The 24,078-nt window shown below is 45.6% G+C and overlaps 1 protein-coding gene across 1 annotated transcript in view; it reads right to left on the reverse strand.

The window, feature by feature from the left end:
• Nucleotides 1-12,386: 12,386 nt before the first annotated feature.
• The window catches only part of PENK (proenkephalin), a 60,049-nt gene continuing 48,357 nt past the window's right edge, over nt 12,387-24,078 (reverse strand). The window contains exon 3 of the mRNA XM_086966968.1: nt 12,387-13,330. Coding sequence (XP_086823094.1) covers nt 12,680-13,330 — 651 coding nt within the window. The 3' untranslated portion in view covers nt 12,387-12,679. The remainder of the gene's footprint in view (nt 13,331-24,078) is intronic.

Here is a 24,078-nt window from a genome sequence, read left to right on the forward strand (position 1 = left end):
AATGTCATCCAAACTTTACCAGAGGTATTTACAGAAGTATAGGCCTTCTGGAAACTGTCTGGGTGTGAGGTTAATAATGACAAGACCGAAGTTATGGCTTGGAATGTGGCAGTTCAAAGGGTTAGGCTACCTAAGGAGATAAGATATCTTGATGTAACCATAGTACAGGAGCTAAAAGAAATCTCTAAAGGGAGTGACCTTAGGGGCTCACTCTAAGAGTGTACTTGGTGTCTGACCCCCTTTTCCAACCCACAAGTCCCAGATACTGGGGCCAGGTCATCTAGGACCAAGAATCTATTTAGAGTGGGCACAGCTGGATGTAATGACAGGGGGTTCCCTTTCAGGGCTACTGCCTGCTCTGTAGATTCCATATTACACTGCGGGTTGGTTTAAAGTAGGACCTAAGTGAAGGGGTCACTTTTGGAGGTACAATAGCTGATTTCTTCCTTCTCTCTTTAAAAGGAAATATTTTCCCTGGCTTCAAACGAAGGTCTCTTTTCTTGTGTTTGCACAATGCCGTCCCTGGGGGTTGTCTAGGATGTTGAGGGATAGATTCCCGTCCAAGAAAAGTACTAGACCTTAATTTATACCTCTTGCCAAGTAATGGCTCATTTTCAGGGAAAGAGTTGGTGGATAAAAAGGAGTGCACCTTATGTAAATGTAAATGTGTTTCGATTTATATAGCGCACTTTAACCCAGGGGTCCCAAGGCGCTTGCTTAGGGAACCCGTCCTGGTATTCCCCTGTGAGATATCCCGGCCGGGTATCCACAATGTGAAAGCCAGGCATCCCGCCGCGAGGGGCCGTAGTGGAGATTAAGCAAGCTATTGCCCAGAGTCGCAGAGTGTGACCCGTGAGTCGAGTAGGCACCGGAGCGAGAATTGTCGACTTCATGGAATTTTTGAGCCCGAGACCCGCCGAGGCAGGGAATCGAACCCTGGTCCACGGCCGTTCTCAGCTTCCGGGTCTGCCGCCTCTAACCACTGAGCCACGCTTCTCCACTTATGCTGTGGTAATAGTAATGGTTCACTCCCATTAGAGACCTGCTTTTTTCCCATAGGTGGTTCGGATGCTAACTCCATATACTCTGAATCCGTACCATGCCCAGTCTACCCTCTTTTACCTGTATTAAGTCCTTGGGCTGGACATCTTTAAATGTATCTCCTCTCTGTGCCTGCAGGAAAGGCAAACCACACTCAGCAAACTTCCAGCTATCCCCCTGAAGTTCCTTCAGGAGACGGTCTGTGCTGACTCTACCAAGATTAACCCAGGAATAGGAAGGGGAATTTGCAGGTCAAGGCAGGGTGCGGCATGCTGCTCAGGATATGCCGAGCGCGTTAGCACCCCGTAGAAGTGCCAGGCCTGAGCACACACACATCAAGACACAATGCGGGCAAATGCTGGTAAAAGAAAAATGTGGCAACTGTACACCCAGACGTTTCGGAATAGCGTGACAGCGCGGCCGTAAGTAAATAAAGTGGTATAAGCTGGCATATATATATAAAAAAAATATGTCACGTTTACCTCGCCTCACACCCTCCACACACTTCACACCCTCAGCACTTTCACACCATCCAGACCTTTAGAGAGGTCCTTCATAAAATCAGCAAATCTCCCTGGGCTCAGATTGTGGATATTGTCAGCCTCACAATTCCTGTGTCAATATAACATGGCACGAGACAAGGGTGTCCCCTTTCTCCTATTCTCTTTGACTTATACATTAAGCCTTTAGCTCAGTGTTTGAGGCAGAACAAAGAGATCTCCCCCTTTTGTCATAAATGGTTTTACAAGGAAGTCGGCCTTGTATACTTGATCAGATTATCAACTAATGCCATCCAAACTTTACCAGAGGTATTTACAGAAGTATAGGCCTTCGGGAAACTGTCTGGGTGTGAGGTTAATAATGACAAGACCGAAGTTATGGCTTGGAATGTGGCAGTTCAAAGGGTTAGGCTATCTAAGGAGATAAGATATCTTGATGTAACCATAGTACAGGAGCTAAAAGAAATCTCTAAAGGGAAGCTAGTTAGAGTCTCTAAGGAGGCTGAAGTACTTCTGAAAAGATGGCAGAACCTCCTGCTTGCACATTTTTGGCGAGTTAACCTGATTAACATATGTATCCTCCCCAAGTTTGTCTATCTATTTAATAATATTTTGTTGGCATTTGGTATAGCCCTTTTAGTTGAAATTCCGGGAAGGATTTATGCATTTGTATGGGTGAGCAAGGGGATCAGGTTGTCATGGAAGAAGCTAGGGCGTAAGCTTGTGCATGACGACCAGGGTATACCTGACCTCCATCTGTACTGTTGGGCATATCAACTGAAGAAATGTACAATGCTACTTCTTCGGCCAGATAACACCTTGATTGGCTGTATGGTTAAGGCTATGCTAATAGACAGTCCTGAGGAGGATTTTATGTATACATTTTGCGCCCCAAATACTTTTAAAAATTCTGGCTGAAGGTTTTATATGCTGCTTCTAAACTGTGGTATGACTGCCGTTGTAGTTTAGGTTTATCCTACTGGAGTGAATGAGCCCCCATGTGGGACGCACCGGGAACACCTGAGTGCCTCATGGACGCTTTGGTTCAGCCATTAAAAGATGCGGGAGTTGCACGCTCGATGGACATATTAGTGGAGATAAATGTCTGTCATGGGATACTTGGAATAATTTAACCAGCGGTACATTATCCAGATTTAAATACTACCAAATCTCAATGAGGTGCAAGAATCAGCAGTGGCATCCCCCTGTGGATAACTCAATGGAGGATGATCTTCAAGATCAAAGCCCAAAGAAGAAGGAACTGGCACTTTGGTACAACTACCTCCTTTCTGCAGTAGACTGGAAGCTCGAACATCTTTACTTGGTTTGTAAGAAATACTTGCCGGCTGAGGGTGCTGAAAAAATTATGGCAAGTATCTTTAGACATGCTTTACCCACTGATCAAATCTGCTGCATTAAGGAGAAACCACTTTTTTACACTCCACAGGATATATTGGTCTCCACTGAAACTGTCTAAGATGGGGGTGGTGTAGAAGCCAGGTGTATGATTTGTAGTGCCCAGAAGGCGGACAACATTCACATGTTTGCTACCTGCGCCCTGCTAAAGGAGTTTTGGGGCAACGTGAGTAAGACCTTGTTTGATGTTTTGGGTAAAGATGTGGAGGTAAAGCCTCCTGTAATTCTTTTTGGTATTGTTTTGTTGCCTGATGGGGTGGAAGGTCTTTTGGGGCTGCAGAATAAATTCATGTTTTACTTAATTCTTTTAGCAAGAAGGAACATTTTTAAGGACTGGCGCCAGACAGCACCTCCTACCTGGAGAGGCTGGTGGAATTCAGTAAGATACTCTAGGGATATAGATCAAAAGGTTAATGCATATAGGGAAAGGACTGAGCTTGGGCTATTTTGGAAGATCTTAAATCTTGAATAGTGGTGTATGCTAGGAATAATGCGTCCAATGATTATACCTCTCGATCAGCTTATGATGTGTACTACGGGTTGGCTCTTGTAAGACCATCAGCTGAGATTGGTCCCCCAAGTTAAGAGCAGCAGAGACGGTTTAGACAGAGAGATTGCTTATTCTATGGAGGTTACATGAGGAAATAAATTATTTTAAAGAAATAAGGTTACCCCTTTCCTTTTGTGAATGGGTTACTACCTCCTTTGAGGTATTAGTACATTTTCAATGCTTTCTTAAAATAGGATTAATGGATAGCAAAATGCAAACGCCGAATCAGACAGTTTGCAATTGTTAAAATGCTCAATATTTGGCCTTTTGTTCTTGCCTTTAGACTAGACAGTGAGGTATTGACGTGTTTAATTAGTAGGGCCAAGCATGAGGTGATTTTGGCACAGCTTGAACTTTGAATGGCATGCATCAAACCAGTGCTCATGCCCCCCAGCTATGTTTCTGATTTCAGCCCCGGCTTTGAATGTTGGCTGTCAGTGCCCTTTGGAGACTTTGATTGCTGAGTTAATAGTCCTACAGTTGCTCTATATTGATCTACAGGGCTCTTCAGGGCCCCAGTATCAGAACTAACTTTAGCTTTGGTGCCCTGTGAAAAACTACTAGCAGACCTGTGTATGGGTAGGTGTGTGACTGGAGGTGCGTGGTTTACAGAGAAAATATGTTCACGTTGATCCAGACCATGAGTTCAAGTGGGCTCAAGTCTCTGAACTGAATATCCACAATCCTTTTGAATTGATAACAGGTGTATTTAATGCAAGGAGACAGTGGATGCTGAGGGTATCTGAGGCACTGAGGAGAGCAGGCAGTTTGGATTTTCACTACTGTATCTCCCTTCCATTTTGGGAAGCCAGGAGGGATGTGGGTGCGTGGCAAGGTGTAGTTGAAAATATGCAGCTCAGCTGGGATAGTGTATTCTGCAGTGCTTTGCCTACTAAACAGCCTGTCATACCTGCAGCAGATAAAGAGAAATCCAAGATTTTTAAAGAGCTGTGAGAGGTGATGGTGGTGGCAGTATAAGAGAAACAGAAGTTGATGTGGTGCTGGAGGAGCATTCAGGAGCACTCAGACCCTCAGTAATGCCTGGAGGGAGAACAAAGTAATTAAATCATGTGAGACCTGCAGCTCAACGCCCTAGGAAGAAGATAACAACAACCAATGTACAGAATACACTTTATGAGAAGACCTCTTTGGAGGATTACCAAGCAGCTATAGTGATAGAAACTAAAGCACCAGGTGGGAATGGAAGGAACTGGTAACCAATGGAACAGAAAATAGCATGACCGCAGTTGCTCAAGAACCATCTATGGAGGCCTCTCCCCTAGCAAAGTCTATAAAACACTTTACAGAAAAGCACTTTTTTAAGTTTAGAAAAGTGAGTGATTTGGGGCATTGGTAGCTACAAAACCTAATTTAGATAAAACAAGTAGTACGGAAGGGATCTAGGATTTAAACATTGCACAATCAATGGTTGATAACGTAGACGCGGTAGAGCGCCCTCTAAAGCCTCATCTTTTGTCTTCACAATGTTTGGTATACCCTCTCTAAATAGAGGAATTAGTTGATAATAATAGTACTCATTTGAATCTCAAAATGATCTGCGCCTGAGGGGTCAACCCACCCCATGGGTTAGCAGTGTTCCGAACAGACAGCAACCAATTAGTCTTAGATCTGGAGACATCAGCAAGCTCTTGCTCTTGGTGGTGGTGTTATATATTGATGTACTAAAAGCACAGTCAAATCACCTAGTTACTGTAGCACAGAGGTATATCAGACAAAAAGTTGTATGCACTCATTAAAACAACAAATGGTAGATTAATAACAGTACCAGTCTAGGTGATGCTGTGAACTTACATACTCAAGAAGGACTGGCTTCATCTGTCTATATGTCAAGGAGGCCCATGTTGATAAAATAGACAGGTGACCACATATTTAAAAAAAGATATATTCTGATAATGAAAGGAGCCACAATGTAAACAAAGGAACAAAAATAACTTAATTTAAAAAATAACTCTGAGGATTGGGCTTTTACATAAATACTAACCAAATTAAGCCTGATGATAAACTGGGAGAGAGGATAATGAACCAAACAGTCCCTCAATCAATGAAAACCCACTATAGAGTTTGAGTAAAGGAAAGGATAAGTCCTCAAAACAAAAGAGAAAAGAGTTTATACACCACGACAATCTAAGGAAAAAGTTACAAGGAATAAGAAGAATTTCAACTAGTTTGACTAAGGAACTGATTGTGCATATAGAAACATTGCCAAAGGGTAATAAAATAAAAAATGAATTCTTTAAATCAATATAGAATACTCCAGGCCCTAACCTACTCCCTTCTTTGAAATCTGGAACATCTAGTGACTTAAAACAAGTAGGATTTGTCAAAACAAATACAGGAAGAGATGTAACAAAAATACTCATATTCCAGACTATCAATAGAGGTAGGAAATAAGGCAGAGAATGAACTTCATGCCCAAGTTTCGTGCCCACATTTGTAGGTGAGGTGGAAATACATCTAGCTAGCACCTGAAATAACCCAGTTTCTGAACAATCATGCTGGACTGGGTAATAATCAAGTCTACATCTCAATCAGCAAACCTATAGCCCCTGCTGTTGGGGTATACGAAGGGAAAGTATTGGCTTCCGCTATGTATGGTGCAGAAATATGGGGGTTTGAAAATACCATGGAACTGACCAAAGCAGAAAATAGGTTCATGAGAGATTTGGTGTCCCTTCCTCTTTCAACACCCTTAAAACCCCTCTTTCATGATCTAGGAAAACGTTCAATAAGGGACATAGCTCGCCTCCGTCCATTACTATTTTGGGTGCGCCTAAGGAGGACACCCGAACTGGCGAACTATGCTTTAGTATTGGACAAACTAATCAAATTGAATACCCCTAAGAAAATCAAGTGATTGAACAATATAAGGAAGCTGCTCATAGACCTGGGTCTGGAAGATGCTTAGTTGGCCCAAACACCCCCTTCCAAAGGCAGTATGAAGCAAATATATTGGGAGTGGGTTCAGACGGAGGACTTACGTAGCACTAAGTGGGGGGCCCTAACAAATACTTTTCTAGAGCATAAGCCCATCAGGAAGCTGAAATCTTTCTTGGACTTCATACAAGTACCAAAAGATAGAGCTCTCTTTTTAAAAATGAGATACGGGACTCTTCCATTAAGTGATTTTACAGAGAGATGGAAGAGGCCCGGGGTAGAGCTACCCACCTGTCCGGGATGTTCTTGCCCTAGGGAGTCCCTACCACATTTTTTGTTTGCATGTAATGCATATAGGGACGTTAGAAGAAAATGGCTAACACCAGTCTGCAAAGAAATCGGAGTAAGAAAATACAAGACAGCCCTATGTATCCTTACATCCGACACATCGTCACTTTCCATGATCAGTGGGGTTGCAAAGTTCTTGGGTAGGGCTTGGCTAATTCGTACCACAATTTTAAAAAACAAATTTGCTTAGATGATTGTGGTCATGTTGATGAAATTGAATGGTTTATATCCACTGATGCACTTTAAATTACCTTGTTCTTTTTATTGTAAATAAGCTTTCTTAACGGTTTTATAGGTTGTATTTTATTCCATGTATTCCATTGTTGTAATAGATAGGATATGTACCTACTTTTATGATAAATCTATCGAATAAAGTATTACAACACAACACAACATCCAGCTGCCAAATGAAGGATATTCAGATAGTTTCCGTTCGATCTATACTTATAAAGGACAAAACTTAAGGATCATTTTCCCAAGTTCCAAATATATTCGAGGAAGTCTTCAAAAAACAGATGGGAACTATTTTGCAAGCTTTAGGTCATGGAGCAAACTTGAAAGGGGGTTTATTATTCTGAGCTATATAAATTAGGAATTAAACACCTCACACACACTTTCATTATTTTCAGCGAACATGCATGGACTTAAAAGAGTGCTTCATACCAAGATGTTAAAGGAGCTATGTTCCTCATACACTGTAATTTGCTTACGGAGACCAGGTTGTGTGAGGATATATTACCATCAGAGCTTTTCCTCCAATCATATAGATATTGTGTACCAAGAGACTCAGGTCAAGCTTCAGGGGCATATTGACTTTAGTTACCAAAATATGGCTACAATGTAACAGTGATATATACAAAATGCTAAGTGGACAGTGGTTACCCTGGTAAAATTGTATAAGAACCCTTCATGTATAAATGGTATAACTGTGATCAATGATTATATATTCATCCATTAAATTCTGAACTATTCAAATATGATCTGGAACTCTTCAATGAAGTCCTTACCAGGATTTGGAGAAATTCTGTATCTTGCAAAATTGTGCGCTCGTAGACTTTACTCTACACTTAAACCCAAAGAAAATTGATCTGCTAAATAAAGAAATATTAAAATCTTTTAGCATACCATCTGCAACTTACCAGGACTCCCACTTTTCTAATATGCCAGCGATCTTTCAAACATTTTAGCAACCAAGAGAATGTTCTGTGTAAAAGGGAGGCTATCTTCTAGTCACCCACGCAGCAAACTTTCAAAATAAGCAAGCAATTTTGCCCAATAGATTATGTTATTTTAAATGTCTGGTTTTTGATCTAATATTAGATATTAAAGTCTTATAGATGAAATGCAGTGATGATTCGCCTGTACATCTTTAAATAAAATTAAGACAACCTTTTAATCCTCCAAAACTCGTCTCGGTAAAGATTGATTATCAAATATTCAAATATGATCTGGAGCTCTGCAATAAAGTCCTAACCAGGGTTTTGCATAAGTGTGTGCTCGTAGCCTTTACTCTATGCTTAAACCATTCAATCCTCCAAAGATCATCTCGGTAAGGACTGATTACCTGAAAAGATTAACAACAAAGATTAATGACAAGCACCTATTTCTATTGTCTAAATTTCAGATAGAGAATCTACTTAGTTACACAATCGCCACAAATATTTTAGATTGCTGTGCAGGTGCCTGTGATATAAAATCCAAAATTGACTGGTGGACATGGTTCTTTTTTCATGAATACTTTTAACTGTACAATTCGCACATAGTTGGAAAGGATCGATCATAACATCGATACATAAGAAAAGCGAAATTACATCCCCAAAATCCTATAGTCCGATAAGTCCAATGGATATGGGTGTAAAATTATTCAAGAAAATAATTGTAGTATAACTAAAGGACTGGGTTGATGCTAATAATCTAATACCAATGGAGCAAGGTGGAATTAAAGAGAGACACTCAACTCAATGCCATTATTTTAATTTACGAGCCGTGGCAAATACATCTATAGAGTAAAGGGGCATTTTGTGTTGTTGTTTTGTAGATTACTGTGTGGCACTCACCCTCGTAAATAGAGTGATACGGTGGGAAATTCTTAAAGACCTACAGATACCATATGTCTTCTGAAATTCTGAGAGGTACACTTGGGAAACTGAGCTAGAGTTGAGATAGATTTGGAAGGTTCCCCCCCAAGTAAAATTCAAATACAAACTGGCCTTAGATAGAGTTGTGTTCTAGCGCCCCTATTATTAGCTCTGCACTTAGGTGACTTACCTTCAGCCCTGGCAAACACAAAAGGATTTAGTTCAAAGATGGAAGGGACACACATATTGTGCTTCCTATAGGCCTATGATTCGGTTGTAATGGATAACACTCAAACTGGCTTTCAATAAAAGTAACAGAATTCTACAAATTCTGAATTTAAAAAAAGTCTTTAAATACTAGTATTTGGAAGAAAATCAACCTCATTTTCTTGGCATTTAATGGTTTTAAAACTTGTAGAGGTGTCCTCCTAAGATTATCTTGGTGTAATATTTAATAGCAAACTAAAGTGGAATGTACACATTGAGGCATTAAAAGCCAAGGCACTAACCTCTTTGGGAAGACAATAAAATGTCATAAGGATTTTATGGAAAATAATTTAAAACCAGTGTTAGTTGCCTACAATACTACGATAAACTCACAGCTGCAATAAGGTGCACAAATACTCTGTTTATATGGGAACTATCAATGGAAAAAGATAGAAGGAAGATGCATAAAATATTTACTAAATCTCCCTAGTGCATTAGTTTGCTTTCATGCTCGACACAACACTGTATATCAGAGAATAATGGTCTCTGGAGGGGGTATTTACCTATATTGAACAATTACTAAACTCTGACATAGGACTAGCAGTATTAAAAATAAGAATTGTATTAAATCCACTCTATTTTTGTTCGGAGATATCGAAAAAAATTTTTTTAAAAATCTGGCAAAATATATATGTGAAATAGCTACGAATTATAATGCATTTTTTTATACTGCGTTTTTAGTGTAATTATGCAGGAAATCTCTAAAACCCATCTTTTTAAAATTTAGTATAAGTAATCGGATTTTAACAGTTACATTTTTCATGAATATGCAATTTGTAAACGTGACATTTGCAATAGGAATGTTTCAATAACGGTAAAGGATTTTCAAGACAATAATAACGCTGGTATGTAAATATTGAAATTGTATTGCATTGTTATATAGTTGGTGTAGTTTGATAGACTACAGTCTAAAAAAAACAAATCCTGATTGATTTACTGCCTAATGTGATTATGTTTATATCTAAGCATCTTGAGATGGACTTAATTAAAGAATAATCAATATACATTTATATCAGGGACTTCCAGGCATTAACGCAAGGGCTGGGCAGGAAATGTTACATCTCAATCTGAACAGAACATTCAGATCCATGTTTCACAGCACGGGTTGGGTGGTATACCAGCATAGGTGTTTGGTTTTAGAGTCTTAGTAATTTTCGTTGCTCACATACCGTGTCCTCTGACTCCTTCGTGTAACTTTATCTGCCACCACTGACGGATAACTTCCAAGCTTACCATCAAGTGTACTTCTGAATGGACTCCTAGAAGGCGTGATTCGTCCGATGGGTACATGCAAGACAAAGCCTTCCCACGTTTTTCAATCTTGAAAGTTGACCTCTTGAATCAAGTGATGGTTGGAATCAGATACCACTAAGGCAACATATTGCAGGCTGTCCCTGGAGTCCCTACTGCTGGGAAACCAAGATATTCCCACAATTCCTTGTCCCACATTTGTGCACCTACAGCTACTTTATCCAAAAAGGGAAAGGAACTTGAGGAGACAGAAGAGGATGGAGAAACATTCTCCTGAAACACTTCCTTTGCCTTTTGCTTTTTTCAAGAAAGAATTTCGAACATGGAGTCTTAAGTAAAGTTTGGCACTTGTGTAACATCTGCCTAGCAGTAGTGGCTGCCCCCTTTGCCCTATTTAGATTGCATAGATGCCCAATACTCTATAAACAGGATGGGCGGGATATCTTCTAAACTCTAAACAAGTCCTGTAGTTTCTTGCTCAGTGTCATATTTCTGTTGTTCAGCTGTTGGCCCCAGAACAACCACTGAAAAGTCTCTCTTAGAATGCTTGTGGTGATAAGATTCATGCATTATTTTGTCACCCTGCCAAAAGAGGGAGAAGTCTCTGTGCCGAATTCCAAATCCTTCCTCATGCCCTTGCTCTTGGGATTTCCCCTCACCAACCCTTGACCATCAGAAGGTCCAACTCAGACCCAGTGCCACTGACTGTGTAAGAAATCACCGGGGTATTGTATACTTTACTGGCTGTCTGCAAACCTGTCCCCATTGCTGAGTCAGGCACTTCCGCCCGGCTTGCATACGTGCTTGATCAGTAGGGTCGGAACAGCCTACTGTCCCACATAACTTCCTGCCCCATTTGTTGCTCCGGTTTCAACAACAAGAGAGAGAGGGAAAAAAAGGCACTCTCAATCCCCCAGGTGAATGTATGTCAAACAACAGTAGAGTGTCAGTTATTCTATGAGTGTAAGCACAAACCCATGAGAAGGGTTGAAAAAATAAATCACATTGGATTTTACAGGAAGCCCTCACTCACCACCCTGGTTGGTGACCTGCTTCATCAACGGGCCCACCAGGAGAAGCCGAGTGCCTCCCTGGCGTGCTACTACGCCAGATTACTGCGGAGCTGGTTTTTGTGCCAACAGTGTGAAAAGGTGAGTTAAAAATGTCAAGGTTGTATGCCACACAAAAAAAATGTATTCAGTGGTCAACCTGACATATTAAAAGTATGTGTGGGGAAATTACCAAGTAAATTGCTTGGATATTTCCACTCAAGGTGGGGTCAACATGTTTCTGCCCGTTATGTGTAATTTACTGGGCATTCTTCAGGACCATGGGGGGTGTACCTCGGCGGTAAGGGCGCGCTAAGGCCCACCCTAACCTGAGGACTTGAAAGTTAAAATTGTGTAAAAACCATTTGTTGCTCCGACAGCCTGAAGCTGTGCATGGCATTGCTCCTTTGCAGCATCCAATATGTGGGACACACCGGCGGATGCACAGCACCCATTGGGGGAAATGAACATGAGGCAAATCAGTTGTTGCACATTATCTGCTCATCTAGTGACGGTGCACTGTCATGCTCATGCCATTACTTTGCATATTCTAGACTGCCTATCAGAGGTCAGATTATAATTTGCTAATATATGCCGTTCAAGTCCCAGTGGCTGAGCATAATTCAAGGATTCCACCTATTGCTTTTGTTGTTTAGCTGCCGACTATATTTGCGCCCACGATCAGCATGTTCTGCAAATACCTGGCACAAGGTAGCTGTTGTTGAACAGGAAGATGGTGGGAAGCGGAGGTTCTTCAATGTCCCAGACTGAAGAGTAACAGACATGGTGATGTTCTGCTTGGGTAGTGGCGGGTCTGTCCCCGAAGCGTGGGCACGCCTCAAGCATTGTTTGTAAGGAGTGAGAAGAGGCAGAGGGATATGGGGTAAGGCGATTGTTTCATACTCAGAATGATGACTAAACTGTATAAAATAATAACTTAACTAGAGTCAGAGCATGCTACTGATGAAGAACTGACACTCAACAAGCAGGATGCAGTTTGATGAATTTTTTATTATATATACAATAAGCTTTAAGAGATGTGCTTTCTTTTCAAAATAAAATGAAGGTAACAAAAATAGTTTTAGCATAAGAACTACAATCAAGACTCAAATATATATGACTAAAACAGAAGTTAGGTCGACTTAAGTAACACAGAACCTGAAATGACAGATTGCATGTTGCATTTTTTAACTAGGACAGTAAAAAACTGTACAGTGCAAGCAACACATTACAATAAAATATGACCAATGAGGCAGTCTTTCTGAGTGAGAATGGGGCGGGTCTTTAGTATCTCATAAATCCACCATATCTCTTCTCCATTTCTGGGATCTCTTTGGAATAGCTCTCTGCTTCTTCTTCTGAGGGTGCAGAAGAATCGATAGAGCGCCTCATGAATCCCCCGTATCTTTTTTGATAGTCCAGCCACCATTCTGGCCTTCCTACTCTTCGCATGAAACCTCCATATCTTTTGTGCAGCTCCTTGGCTCCCTCTTCCATCTCTGGGCTTCTCTTAACTCCTCTCATGAAACCCCCATATCGTTTGCTAACCTCTCCCTGGCTGTCATTGGTGCTGTCTCGATAATTCCCAGCCTCTGGATTCTCCCCATTGCCGGTGCCAAGCAGCTCCCTTAGAAGATCTGCAGCTTCGGCATCAGAGTCCTTCTTCATGAAGCCTCCATATCGCTTGGCCAAGATCTCACCATTGTTTTCCTCGTCAGGTTCCACTCTGTAAAGCTCGTCCATCTTCTTCATGAATCCACCATATCGTTTCATGAACCCGCCATATTTCTTGGCGAGCAGGTGGTTTGCATCCATGTCTTGGTCACTCTCTCTATCTTGTTGAACAATGTCCAATTTGATGAGTTGCAGCAGCTCCTTGCATGTGTCCCAGGCTTTGGACGATGGTAATTTACCTTCACATTCCAGTGTACATGCCTGAGAAGAGAAATATGACATCATTTAAGGGTGATGGCTATAAATGATTGGAATGCACAAGCAAATGCTCAAAATATTGACATGCCACTTATGTGCTTAAAATCTTAAATATACTTTTTGCAGTGTACACGATTACATTTACTAACACATATATCATGTGCAAATCTTGCCATGGCACCATTTTGAATGAAGATGCCAAAACACATAGGGGTTGATTAGGAAGGCGGGCGGATCGCCTCTGCCGGCGATCCGCCCCCCATCGCAACCCGATTTACCTTCTGCCATATTAGAATGGTGGGGGTATCGCGGCAGACGCAAAGTTCGTCCTCTGCTATTTTCACCGGTCAGCAATCGTTACGATTGCCGGCCGGGCAGAGCTGGGGTACAATATGGTGGCGGTGCCTAGCAGACACTGCCATCCATATTAGGATGTATGGTTTTAAAGGCCTCTCCATGGCGGCGTTGCTGCCATAGAAAGGCTGGTGGGGATTCACTTTGGGGCCCGTTGCGGGCACCCGGGAGTGGGTGGGGGGCTGCAATTGGGGGGTCCGTATGGTACCCTCCTATATTGCCATGCACAAGGTGGCAGGCATCACGCGGTGCCTGCCACGTTGTGCATGGCAATGCACAACATGGCATTTTAACATTGCGGCGAGTGCTGCAGCGAGCAGCACATGCCGCAATGTTAAAATCCCAGATGCGACCGCCGCAGTGGCGGTCGCATCATGATTTTGGTGGCAGGACCGCCGGATGGCGGGTGGGTGGTACCGTTACCGCTAGGGTGGCGGCGGGACTGACGTCCACCCGCCATCCTAATCACCCCCATAGTGTAGGAGCAGAACACTGTGCTCTGTTACACATCATATGCTTTACATTTATTAGGAGTAATATGACATGGGGTGCAAACGATTCACACAAATTACAGCACATAGACCAACCTATGTTACAATTTTTTTTTGAGATAGTCGCAAGTAATAATCACAGTACTCCATGCGTCAACGTTGTCACTCGCAATTACACACATTTCCTTTTTTTATGCAGGACACTTTTTATTTAAGTCATCTGATGTGTTCACATTCATTTTCTTACACTTACTTTCAATTGAAAATTCACGAAAGTTGATGTTGAACAAGGATTGGAGGCCATGTAACAACTCTCTGTAAGCATTTAATAAACACCTTCATTCCTGAGTCATTTTTGTATGTGATATACCAATGGCATCCTAGGCCTCCACTACATAACTGAAATTCCGTAGTACATGGAACAAACCCATTAATATACCTCATTGCGGGAGTTTGTAGGCTTTACACACTGTGGTGTGGCAAATAAATTGGATTGTTGTGTTTTTAAAAATGACCTGCCCACTGTTTTCTTGTGGTGCACACTTCCTGTTGCATTACATCATGTGCCAGAAAATGCCGTATTGGGAACAATGTGGACACACCACAAGAAAATGGGCCAATGAGATTTCTGGCAACCATGAGGAGCTACTCAACCATTAGCTCGCTCATCCCTCCCAAACCTCCTCCCACTTCTAAAGACAATGGGGCTCTTGCTGGCTGCCAGTGCGGAGCCTCTGTATTTTACTGACAGTAAGGTCCCAGCTTGTGGCTAGTGTCCAGCTTTCTCTGTAGTGACTCCTTAACACTCAAGGAGGTGGGGCCCTGCAAAACCAGGGACTAGATGTGCATGTGTTCTGGCTGTTTGCATATGTATCCGACCATACTGGAAATATGCAGCAATAGAGAAAAAAATGATGCTGTAGCGCGGACTACATTTTATGGCAAGTCTCAAGACCTGGCTTTTCGCCTAACTGATCTGCACTCGGCGCCTTGAGACCCTCAGGAGTGAGTAGCGCACTCACAATCCCCTGATTGATTAAAAATACACATTTTGTTGAACAAGGACACTCATGAATGCCATTTTATTAACACTATTCTTTCTAACTCCCTAGGTTTGTAAAATATACAATGCTTCACTCATCAGAAAAGTAGCCTACGTGTGTATATATTTCTTGACATAAAAGCTGTGCCTGATTTATGCTGTGTGCCCCAGATGAGGTTTAGAACTCGTCTTTAGTTTTTTATTTACACAGTGCCCCCACATTGGGCCTGAGGCACCTCTTTCCTTCAAGAAATAGGCCTGCAGAATAGTACCGCACATTAAAACTGTATAAGATAAGCCTCCCACAGGGAAGCACTGTGAGCTTCGAGACATCAGACTTTAAAATGGAGAAGTCAAATGTTTGCAATTTTGTTTGTACTCTGCTTGCTTTCTTCATAAAACTTTTACATTGAGTACAGTGCCTGCAGTATAACAGGAATTTCCACGAATAATGAAAAAAACGATTTCATGACAGAAAGATATCACTATTTCCACCTCGTTGGAAATTACTGTTAAATATGTTATGATTTTTTCATGTTGTAAAAATGTCCTTCCACAGTTCTTCAAAGAAGTCATGATGACTGTTTTGGCAAACGTTTCACCTCCTTAGAAACAATATAATACCTACATAAAGTATCAATTCGCTGAAAGGTGACAGTAACTGTTTTTAATGACTGTCACTGCTTTGTATTGTTTTATTGTGTCGATTTTGACCCATTTGAGTTTGAGGCCCATAATTAGCTGATTGTGTAATATGTCGCAAATGTGGAGAATCCATAATTAGGCAGAAAACCCTGCAGACGCAAAATCACAAAAGTTCAATTGCCCTAGATGCACGTTATAGTGTGACCGCACATTTTCTGTCGCCCACAGAATGAACCATTCCCAGATAAGTTAACTCTGTGGCACTGTGTTTCCCTCCGCCATGTTTAAATGGCGCGTGGCCTGCCACATTACTTTCCCTTCTCCGTGTCTAAACCTAGTGGCAATGAAAGAAAAAGAACAATTGATAAAGAGTGAAAGGCTGCCTGCTCTAGCAGAGCAGTGGGTGAATGCAGAGTTTCGGCACTGTTTGCTAAACATTAAGGCAGATTAAACAAGCTATTGGAAATCAGAGGTGCAACACGAGGTTAGAAAGTGAAGTTGCACCCGGAGAAGGCAGCCCTCGCCTTTCCACTTCATTATAGATCAAACCGCATGAAAACATAAAGTGCGCCCGAAGGTGAGGTTCCTCTTTAATGATCCTGGTTTTCGGCACATGAAATAAGATTAAAACACAGTGCTGTGTATTGCACTTATAATCAACAGGATTTGTATTCTCTTTGAGGGCTACATAATAAGACCCCGCAGGCTCTTCTCATTTAGGTCACGTCTTAAAAAGGCTTCGCTGGATCGTGCCTGATGAAACAAACCCAATTAGGCGCAGGCACCTTAGAATGGGGCCTTCCCTTGAAGATTCATAAAGCGTCATAACTTTAATCTCACTTCTGCTTTATGAGGAAAGTGCATTTTTAGTGCTGTTAAAAAAAGAGATTATTTTCTACGTAGCTGAGTTTTAAGATCGGTATCATTTGTTTATAGTATTATACCTATGTTTTCTGTGACCTAGAGTGCTGGTCATCAGGAAGTTCAGTTTGACAGAAAGTACAACTTTTCAAGGTCAAACCATGTACAATTGTCATGCATTGGGGATGAGCATTGTACACCACAGTGCTGTGACAGTTCATGGTGTTAGTTGCCTACACACACTGAAGTGAACAAGAGAGGCAAGAAATCCTTATGTACCAACAGAAAAAAGAAGAGGTGTGGAGTTATTTTATTTTAGTGTAATGTTTTCCCAAAAGAAAAACACATGTTGGTCTGTAGCCACTTCTACGCACTGAGTCTAATGCAGCAGTTTTAAGCAAGAAGGATTTTTTAGAAAAAAATGCAATGGATCCCTTGCAGCAAGATGGTCTATCCCGAGTCCTCACACGGAGGACGGATGAGGAGGGCTCCATAAAAATGACCAATTATCAGGTTCAGCTGCCTACACCATTGAATTAGGACACATACACATCAGATATATTCACTAATGACTTACTGTAATGATTACTGGTATGGTCTCCCCATGGCATGGAACAGTGGGATTAGTGGTTCAATCTATCTTTTGTTATAGGTGTATTAATCTTATCGACTATGGAGATTGAAGGGGTAATGGGTCCAGATATAATGCGCTCCTGCTTATTAATGAGGCTATTTTAAGAAACTACTTGTGCACGGCAATGGGAAACCCCTTCCCCATTCATTTAGTAACTGAGAAGTGGGCCAGGACAAATAAAAGTATTTATAATCATTCAGAAAAATCCTTGTACTGAATCCAGTATTTTATTTGAAAGGAGACTCTTTGACATTCAGATCAATTTTTTTTTAAAAATATATTTTTATTGCAGCTTCCAAATTTGTACAAACATTCTGATAATCAATTCAGTTACTCATCCCCTTATTCCACAAGCACCAAAAAGAAGTTGTATACGGCCATTTAGCTCACACCCGGGAGGTTGAGCGGCATCATACAGTGGAGAACTAATATCTGACAGGTGTAGAAATGTTCCAATACGGCTGAACCGTAATCAGTACCCAAGACTGCTTTTCTTTCTTCTTGGTTCTCTTGTTCCTCGTCCGTTGAGCTGCTAACAAAACTATATACACATTCCCCCCCCCAAAAAAACCCATCTCCAGCCCCTATACCTCCTACCCTCCACTCTTCCCCCTACCCCCCCCCACCCCCTCAGGCGTGTCAGAGTTCCACAGGAGTATGCCAGAATCCTGCACGAGTAGTGCAGGTCCGAGACAGGTTATCAGGATTGATCAACAGCGGATTGCAGTCATCACGTGCGGTGTGGGGCAATCCAAGGAACAGGACCCGGCCGATCCCAAACCCAGGCTAATGAAATGAAGGTGCAGGGCTATGCGCAGGGGAGCCCTCGCTGTCCGAGTCTGAGAGCGTGAAGCCCAGAACCAATCGCTCCCATGCTCGGGCCCGCTCCAGAGCAGTATCAGTACCCGCTCTAAGTGCCATCTGTAGCCGAACCTCCCCTTCACAGCGGGCCCATTTACTGAACTCCGTTCTCCATCTCTCCACCGTAGGACCCCTATTCGCCTTCCATTGGGATGTTATGGCTTGTTTCGCTAAGAGCAGTCCCAGGTCTAGGAACTTACTAGTGATTTTGTTCTTTGATGTATGTGGGAACCAGTGGAGTACGCAGTGCGCCATTGGGAGCTGTAAATTCCTCTCAGTGACCTCTCGCAGGCTCTCCACTACCCCCTGCCAGAAAGATCCCAGTGCCGGGCAGGACCAGAACATGTGTTGGAAATCGGCCACCTCTGCCGGGCAGCGCGGACAGGCCACCGAGTGTGATGGGAAGTACTCATGCAATTTGTCAGGGGTAAGGTATGCTGTGTGCAGGATGTAAAAATGCACCAGCTGAAACCTCGCGTTGCGCGTCCCTTTCCAGGCCCGCTCCACTATACCAGGCCACGCCGTCTCAGGGATCTCCGTCATTAAATCTGCCTCCCATTTAGCCTTCAGAGCCATTAGCGGGGTTAAAACTTCCATAGTCATGCGCCTATAGAGGCATGTAATGGCCTTGGCCGTCCCCGCGGCCCTCATCACGTATTGACAGCCCATGGACAGAGGCGGTTCCATCACGCCCGACCTCCAATGCCTACGGATCGCCGCTGAGAGCGCCGCATGAAGGAGGAAATCTCCTCCCGGAATCGCAAAACGATCCCTCAAGAGATCCAAAGGCATCAGCACACCGTTCTCAAACAGATCTCCAACGGTCGCTAGACCCTGCTGTTCCCAGTCTTCCAATCGGTGCCACGTGCCTCCATGCGGGAGCGCTCTGCCCCGCCTGAGCGGGATCTCAGGAGTGTATGGAACCGCAATACGTCCCCTCCGCAGATATCTGTTCCAACACTTCGAACCGTCGCAAACTCTTGGGTGAGATGGAGGTCCCCCATCGGGAGGCCCAGGACGATTCGGGACACCACCTGAACCGGGCCTGCCGGTTCACGAGATCCGTCCTCCTCTCTCCTGGCTCTCGCCACCCATTGTGTCAACCATTGCAACTGGGCCGCCAGGTAATATAGTTCGTAATCCGGCACCGCAAGACCCCCCTCACCTCGAGGCCGTAGGAGCGTGGCGTGCGCCACTCTGCATCTGCTCGAACCCCAGAGAAAGTCAATCACCATCGTCAGTAGACGCCGGAAGTAACTCGCCGGGATCCAGATCGGTAAGGTTCGGAAAAAATAGAGCAGTCTTGGTAGCGTCGCCATCTTGAGGAGCGCCACCCTCCCCACCAGAGACAGCGGGAGCGTACCCCAGAAGGCGAGATTCGTTTTAGTGAGCCTGATCGCCGAGCCAATGTTGCCCTCTAGAATGTCGATGCTGTTGTGGTAAATCGAAGTACCCAGGTAGCGAAGACTCCTCCCCTCCCAGGTCACACCTTCCGTAGTGAGCGGGCATGTTCTACGCGCACAAGTCGGGAACAGGTAAGATTTCACCCAGTTCACTCTGAGGCCCGACACCATGGAGGAGGGATTTAGCTCCCCGCAGGGAGGCAGCGGAGTCCGCCAGAAACAGCAGGAGGTCATCAACGTATAAAGTGATATGGTGCACCTGTCCGTACACATCCAACCCCTGATATACCTGCCCCAACCGGGCTCGCGCCGCCAAAGGCTCAATCGCTATGGCAAATAATAGGGGGGAGAGGGGGCACCCCTGACGGGTGCCCCGTCCGACGGTGCAAGCCTCAGATATTACCCCTCCTGGTCTGACCCTAGCCGTAGCGTTCCGGTACAAAAGTGCCGTCCAATCCTCGAAACCCTCGTCTAGCCCCATTGTGCGCATAACATGGAAAAGGTAGGGCCATTCCAGACTATCTAAGGCCTTCTCCATGTCGATTGCAAAGACCGCTGCCTCATCCACATCGTAGGTGTCAGCCTCCAGAACGTGGAGGAGCCGTCGTATATTAAGCACGGTGTTGCGGGTCGGGATGAAGCCAGATTGGTCCACGTGGATCAGTGCGGGCATATGGGGGAGTAGACGCGTCGCCAAGATTTTGCTCAATATTTTGTAGTCCAGGTTAAGCATGGACAGCGGACAATACGCCAATCTGTCCCAAGGTTGTTTGCCTGGCTTCAGTAGCGGGACAATTAGTGCCTCACCAGTGGTCGTCGGCAAGCCACCTAGCCGATTAGCCACATTGTAGTGCCACGCCAGCCGGGGCGCCATGAGATCTACATAGCCCGGCGTTTTATTCCGTGCCATACTCTTAATGGCGACTCTCACCTCTCTCACCTCAATTTTATCTCCCAGAGGTTTTGCTTCCTCTTCGGTCAGCTCCGGCAAACCCAAGCCTTCCATGAATCTCTGAAAATCGTCCTCCGATGGGAGGACCCGTCTACGGTATAGTTCCGTGTAATAGTCATAGATTAGCTCATTAATTCCCTGTTGGTCGAAATGCGCCTGCCCCGCGTGATCTCTGAGTTCGAGGATGACCGAGCCGCGGCGAGCCGGATTGGCCAGCCAGGCCAACAGAGCCCCCGTCTTATCCCGTTCCGAATGGGCGCGCGTGAGGTAGGATTTGTAGTCAAAGCACCTGAGGCGTTCTACCGTCGCCACTGCTGATTCCCTCGCCTCGAGTAGGGCCTCATGAGTATCTGGTTGCTCAGGTCGTTCTCACTCCAGTGAGCGCAGCTTCTCGTCCTCTCGGTGAATTTCATTAAGTAAGGTCTTCCACACCCCTGATACCGTCGCAATGCAACGCCCCAGCACCACTGTTTGAAGGCGTCCCATTCAACGGTGGCCGATCCCGAAGTCCCCGCATTGATCTGAAAATATGACTCTATACTCGAGGCTATCCCGGTCCGGAAGACTTGATCATCGAGCATCTCCGGACGCAGTTTCTAGGTGGGACCAACGCATCTGCACCAGCAGCGGGTTATGGTCGGAGATCGTGCGCGTAAGGTATTCACTGTGGCACACCTCACCATGCACTTCCGGGGAGCATACGAAGGCGTCTATGTGGACATGGAGTTCGTGTAGGGAGGAAAAGAAGGAATAATCCCTGTCCAATGGGTGGCCAGCTCTCCATGAGTCAATGAGCCCCCATTTGACGTTGCCAATCAGAGCGCGCAAGCACTAGTTTTCTCGCCAGTGCATTTGGTAAGGGGGGATGTGATCGGTCCAGTGTGGTGTCAGTTACACAATTAAAGTCCCCCCCCAAGGAGCACTGGTCCCACTAAAAACGGGGCCAGTGTGCGGGACAAGGATGAGAAGAAGGCAGGCTGTTCTTTGTTCGGAGCATACAGACATCACAACGTTAGGTCCCTCCTGTCTAGTTTCCCCCTCACCATTGCGTACCTCCCCTCCGGGTCAATAAGCTGTTGTATGCATTGAAAGGGAACCCCCGCCCTTATCCATATGACCACCCCCCTAGCGTAGGCCGAGTAATCAGTGTGGTAGACCTGTCCCCTCCACCTCCGCTGTAAAGCTTTCCCCTCCTGTGCTAAAAGATGTGTTTCCTGTAAAAAGGCTATATGAATGCCCGCCAAATTAAATATTCCATGTGATACATTTGTAACCTAAGTCGGGTCCCATGACAGTTCACATCTCAGCTCACAAGTCTCCTCACAGAGCCCTCTGACACGCCCAGATCCCACCCCCACCCCCACCCCCCACAGCCACAACCAAATAACCCTACCCAACTCCCACTCCCCAGGACAGACAACCAACGTGGTAACCCCATCCAAACCTTGCAATGCAGCGTAAATCAACCAGAGCAGGCTAGGCTGTTTGAGACGTCAATCGTGGTCAGATCCGAAGCTACCCCCCGCCCCTCTCCGAAGTAAGTAGCAACAATCCACAACACACCTCCCCCCCATTACAGGTATTATCAACAGGAGCGAGCTGCCCCCACCCCTCATCGCCATCCGGCAGGGTCCACCCCGCAACCCAGTACCGTGCATCTGCTTGTCCAATGTCCTCACAGCCACATCAACCAAAGACGCCATCCGCCGTTTGTGGAGTCACCACTGGTAGGTCCGCCTCTGAGAGATCTAGGGCGCTGCTGGAGCCAGGACTGGAATCCGTATTCTTAGAGCGCTCCGAGGCGCTACTGGAGGGGCTGACCTCCCCCTGGCTGATTGCCGCCTCCGCCAGCACCGCCTTATTCCTTTCTTGTTGCCACCCAGCTGGGGAGCCAGGGCGTCGCGTCGGCGTCACATCAGTGGAGCTTCGTCTAGGCGTGGTCGCAGGGGGGTGTCCCCTCCAGCCTCCCCCCTGGATTCTATCCAGTCCCAAGCTGCTTGCGGTGTAGGGAAGAAGTGTGTGTCCCCTCCAGTCATTTCCTTCAGTCGGGCCGGGAATAACATGGCATAGGGTAGTTGCATAGTTCTCAATTTTCGCTTGACCTCCAGGAAGGAAGCCCGTTGCCGCTGAACATCTCTGGCGAAGTCCGGGAAATTCATGACCTTGCTGTTACCAATGCGCAGGTTCGATAACCCCCTGGCCGCTTTTAGAATGTGGTCACGGTCCCGGTAATGCAATAGGCGTGCCACCATCGGGCGCGGTGGGCCGCCAGCTCTAGGCGGGCGTGCCGGGACTCTGTGGGCTCGCTCCAGGGCGAAAAACGGGGATAGCCCCTCTGGCGCCATCTCCGCCAGCAACCAGGTTTCCAAGAAGGACACCGCATCCTGGCCCTGCTCTCTCTCCGAGTCACCCACGATGCGGAGGTTGTTACGTCTGGAGCGCCCCTCACTGTCCTCGGCCCTGAGCTCCAGCACCTGGACCTTCTGCGCCACTTCCGCCAATCAGGCCTTCATGGCAACCAAGTCGCCAGGAACGTCCTTCATGTTCGCTTCCGACGTCGTCACACGTTCCTTCAGCTTCCTGTGGTCATCCTTCAAGAGGGACAGGTCAGACCCAATGGTGTCCATCCGCTTCTCCAGGGCCTCACGTGATGCCACAATGGCCTGCATAATGTCGCTCAGGGAGGGGTCCTGTGGCGGGGCCGGGCCCCCAGAACCAGGCGCCGTCCTGTTTCCCGTCATGGAATGGCCCGGATCATCGAGCCTCAGCACACCGAAGCCCTTCTTTCTGGTCCCCCTGACCATCCTGTGGCAGCTTTCAATGCCCACTTCGAGCGATGATGCCGAAACCACAGGCGTCGCCTACCCTGGCCCATTACACCCGGTTTGCTAGTCCGACGACGACACAACAGCTTATCAGCAATGCTGGCCCCACACTCCTCCGTCTCTTGTGGCAGGTATATCCACTCTACCTTCAGTGGGCGCAAGGGCAGTGCAGGGGAAACACACCAGGGTCAGCTCTAGGCCGTCCGCCGCAGTGGCCAGCAGGCTAATGGACAGGCCGCAGGGATCCTGCTCCGGTCCAGTGAGCAACTCTCACCGGTCCACGGACCTCCCTCCGCAGGTCCACAATGGGCCACGCTCACAACACAGCTCCTGGTGCAGAAGGATACTGGGGTCCCAGGTCCTAGTGCTACTGGGGGGCTCAGAGGAAGCAGAAGCCACAGTCACCTCCGGCATCCAGGGCACCAGTCTCCCGACATCCAGCTCATCGGCGGTGGCAGACCCCCACGGGTGCCTCGCGAAGGCGCTCCTCACCACTCCTGCCTACCACGCAGGGCGGACCCCTAGGCAGCCAGGAAACGCAGCCAACGGTCAGCACTACTGCCCCCAGGGGTAATGGTCGCTGGAGTTCTCGCTCCAATAGCAGGGTTGGTCCCTCACTAGGAGAAGCTGCGGGCTCCCCGATGTCTGCAAGCTGTGGACCGGGGATTAATAAATTTGCGCGG

Source organism: Lissotriton vulgaris, chromosome 4_1 (assembly GCF_964263255.1).
Source record: "Lissotriton vulgaris chromosome 4_1, aLisVul1.2, whole genome shotgun sequence".
NCBI classification, from domain to species: domain Eukaryota; kingdom Metazoa; phylum Chordata; class Amphibia; order Caudata; family Salamandridae; genus Lissotriton; species Lissotriton vulgaris.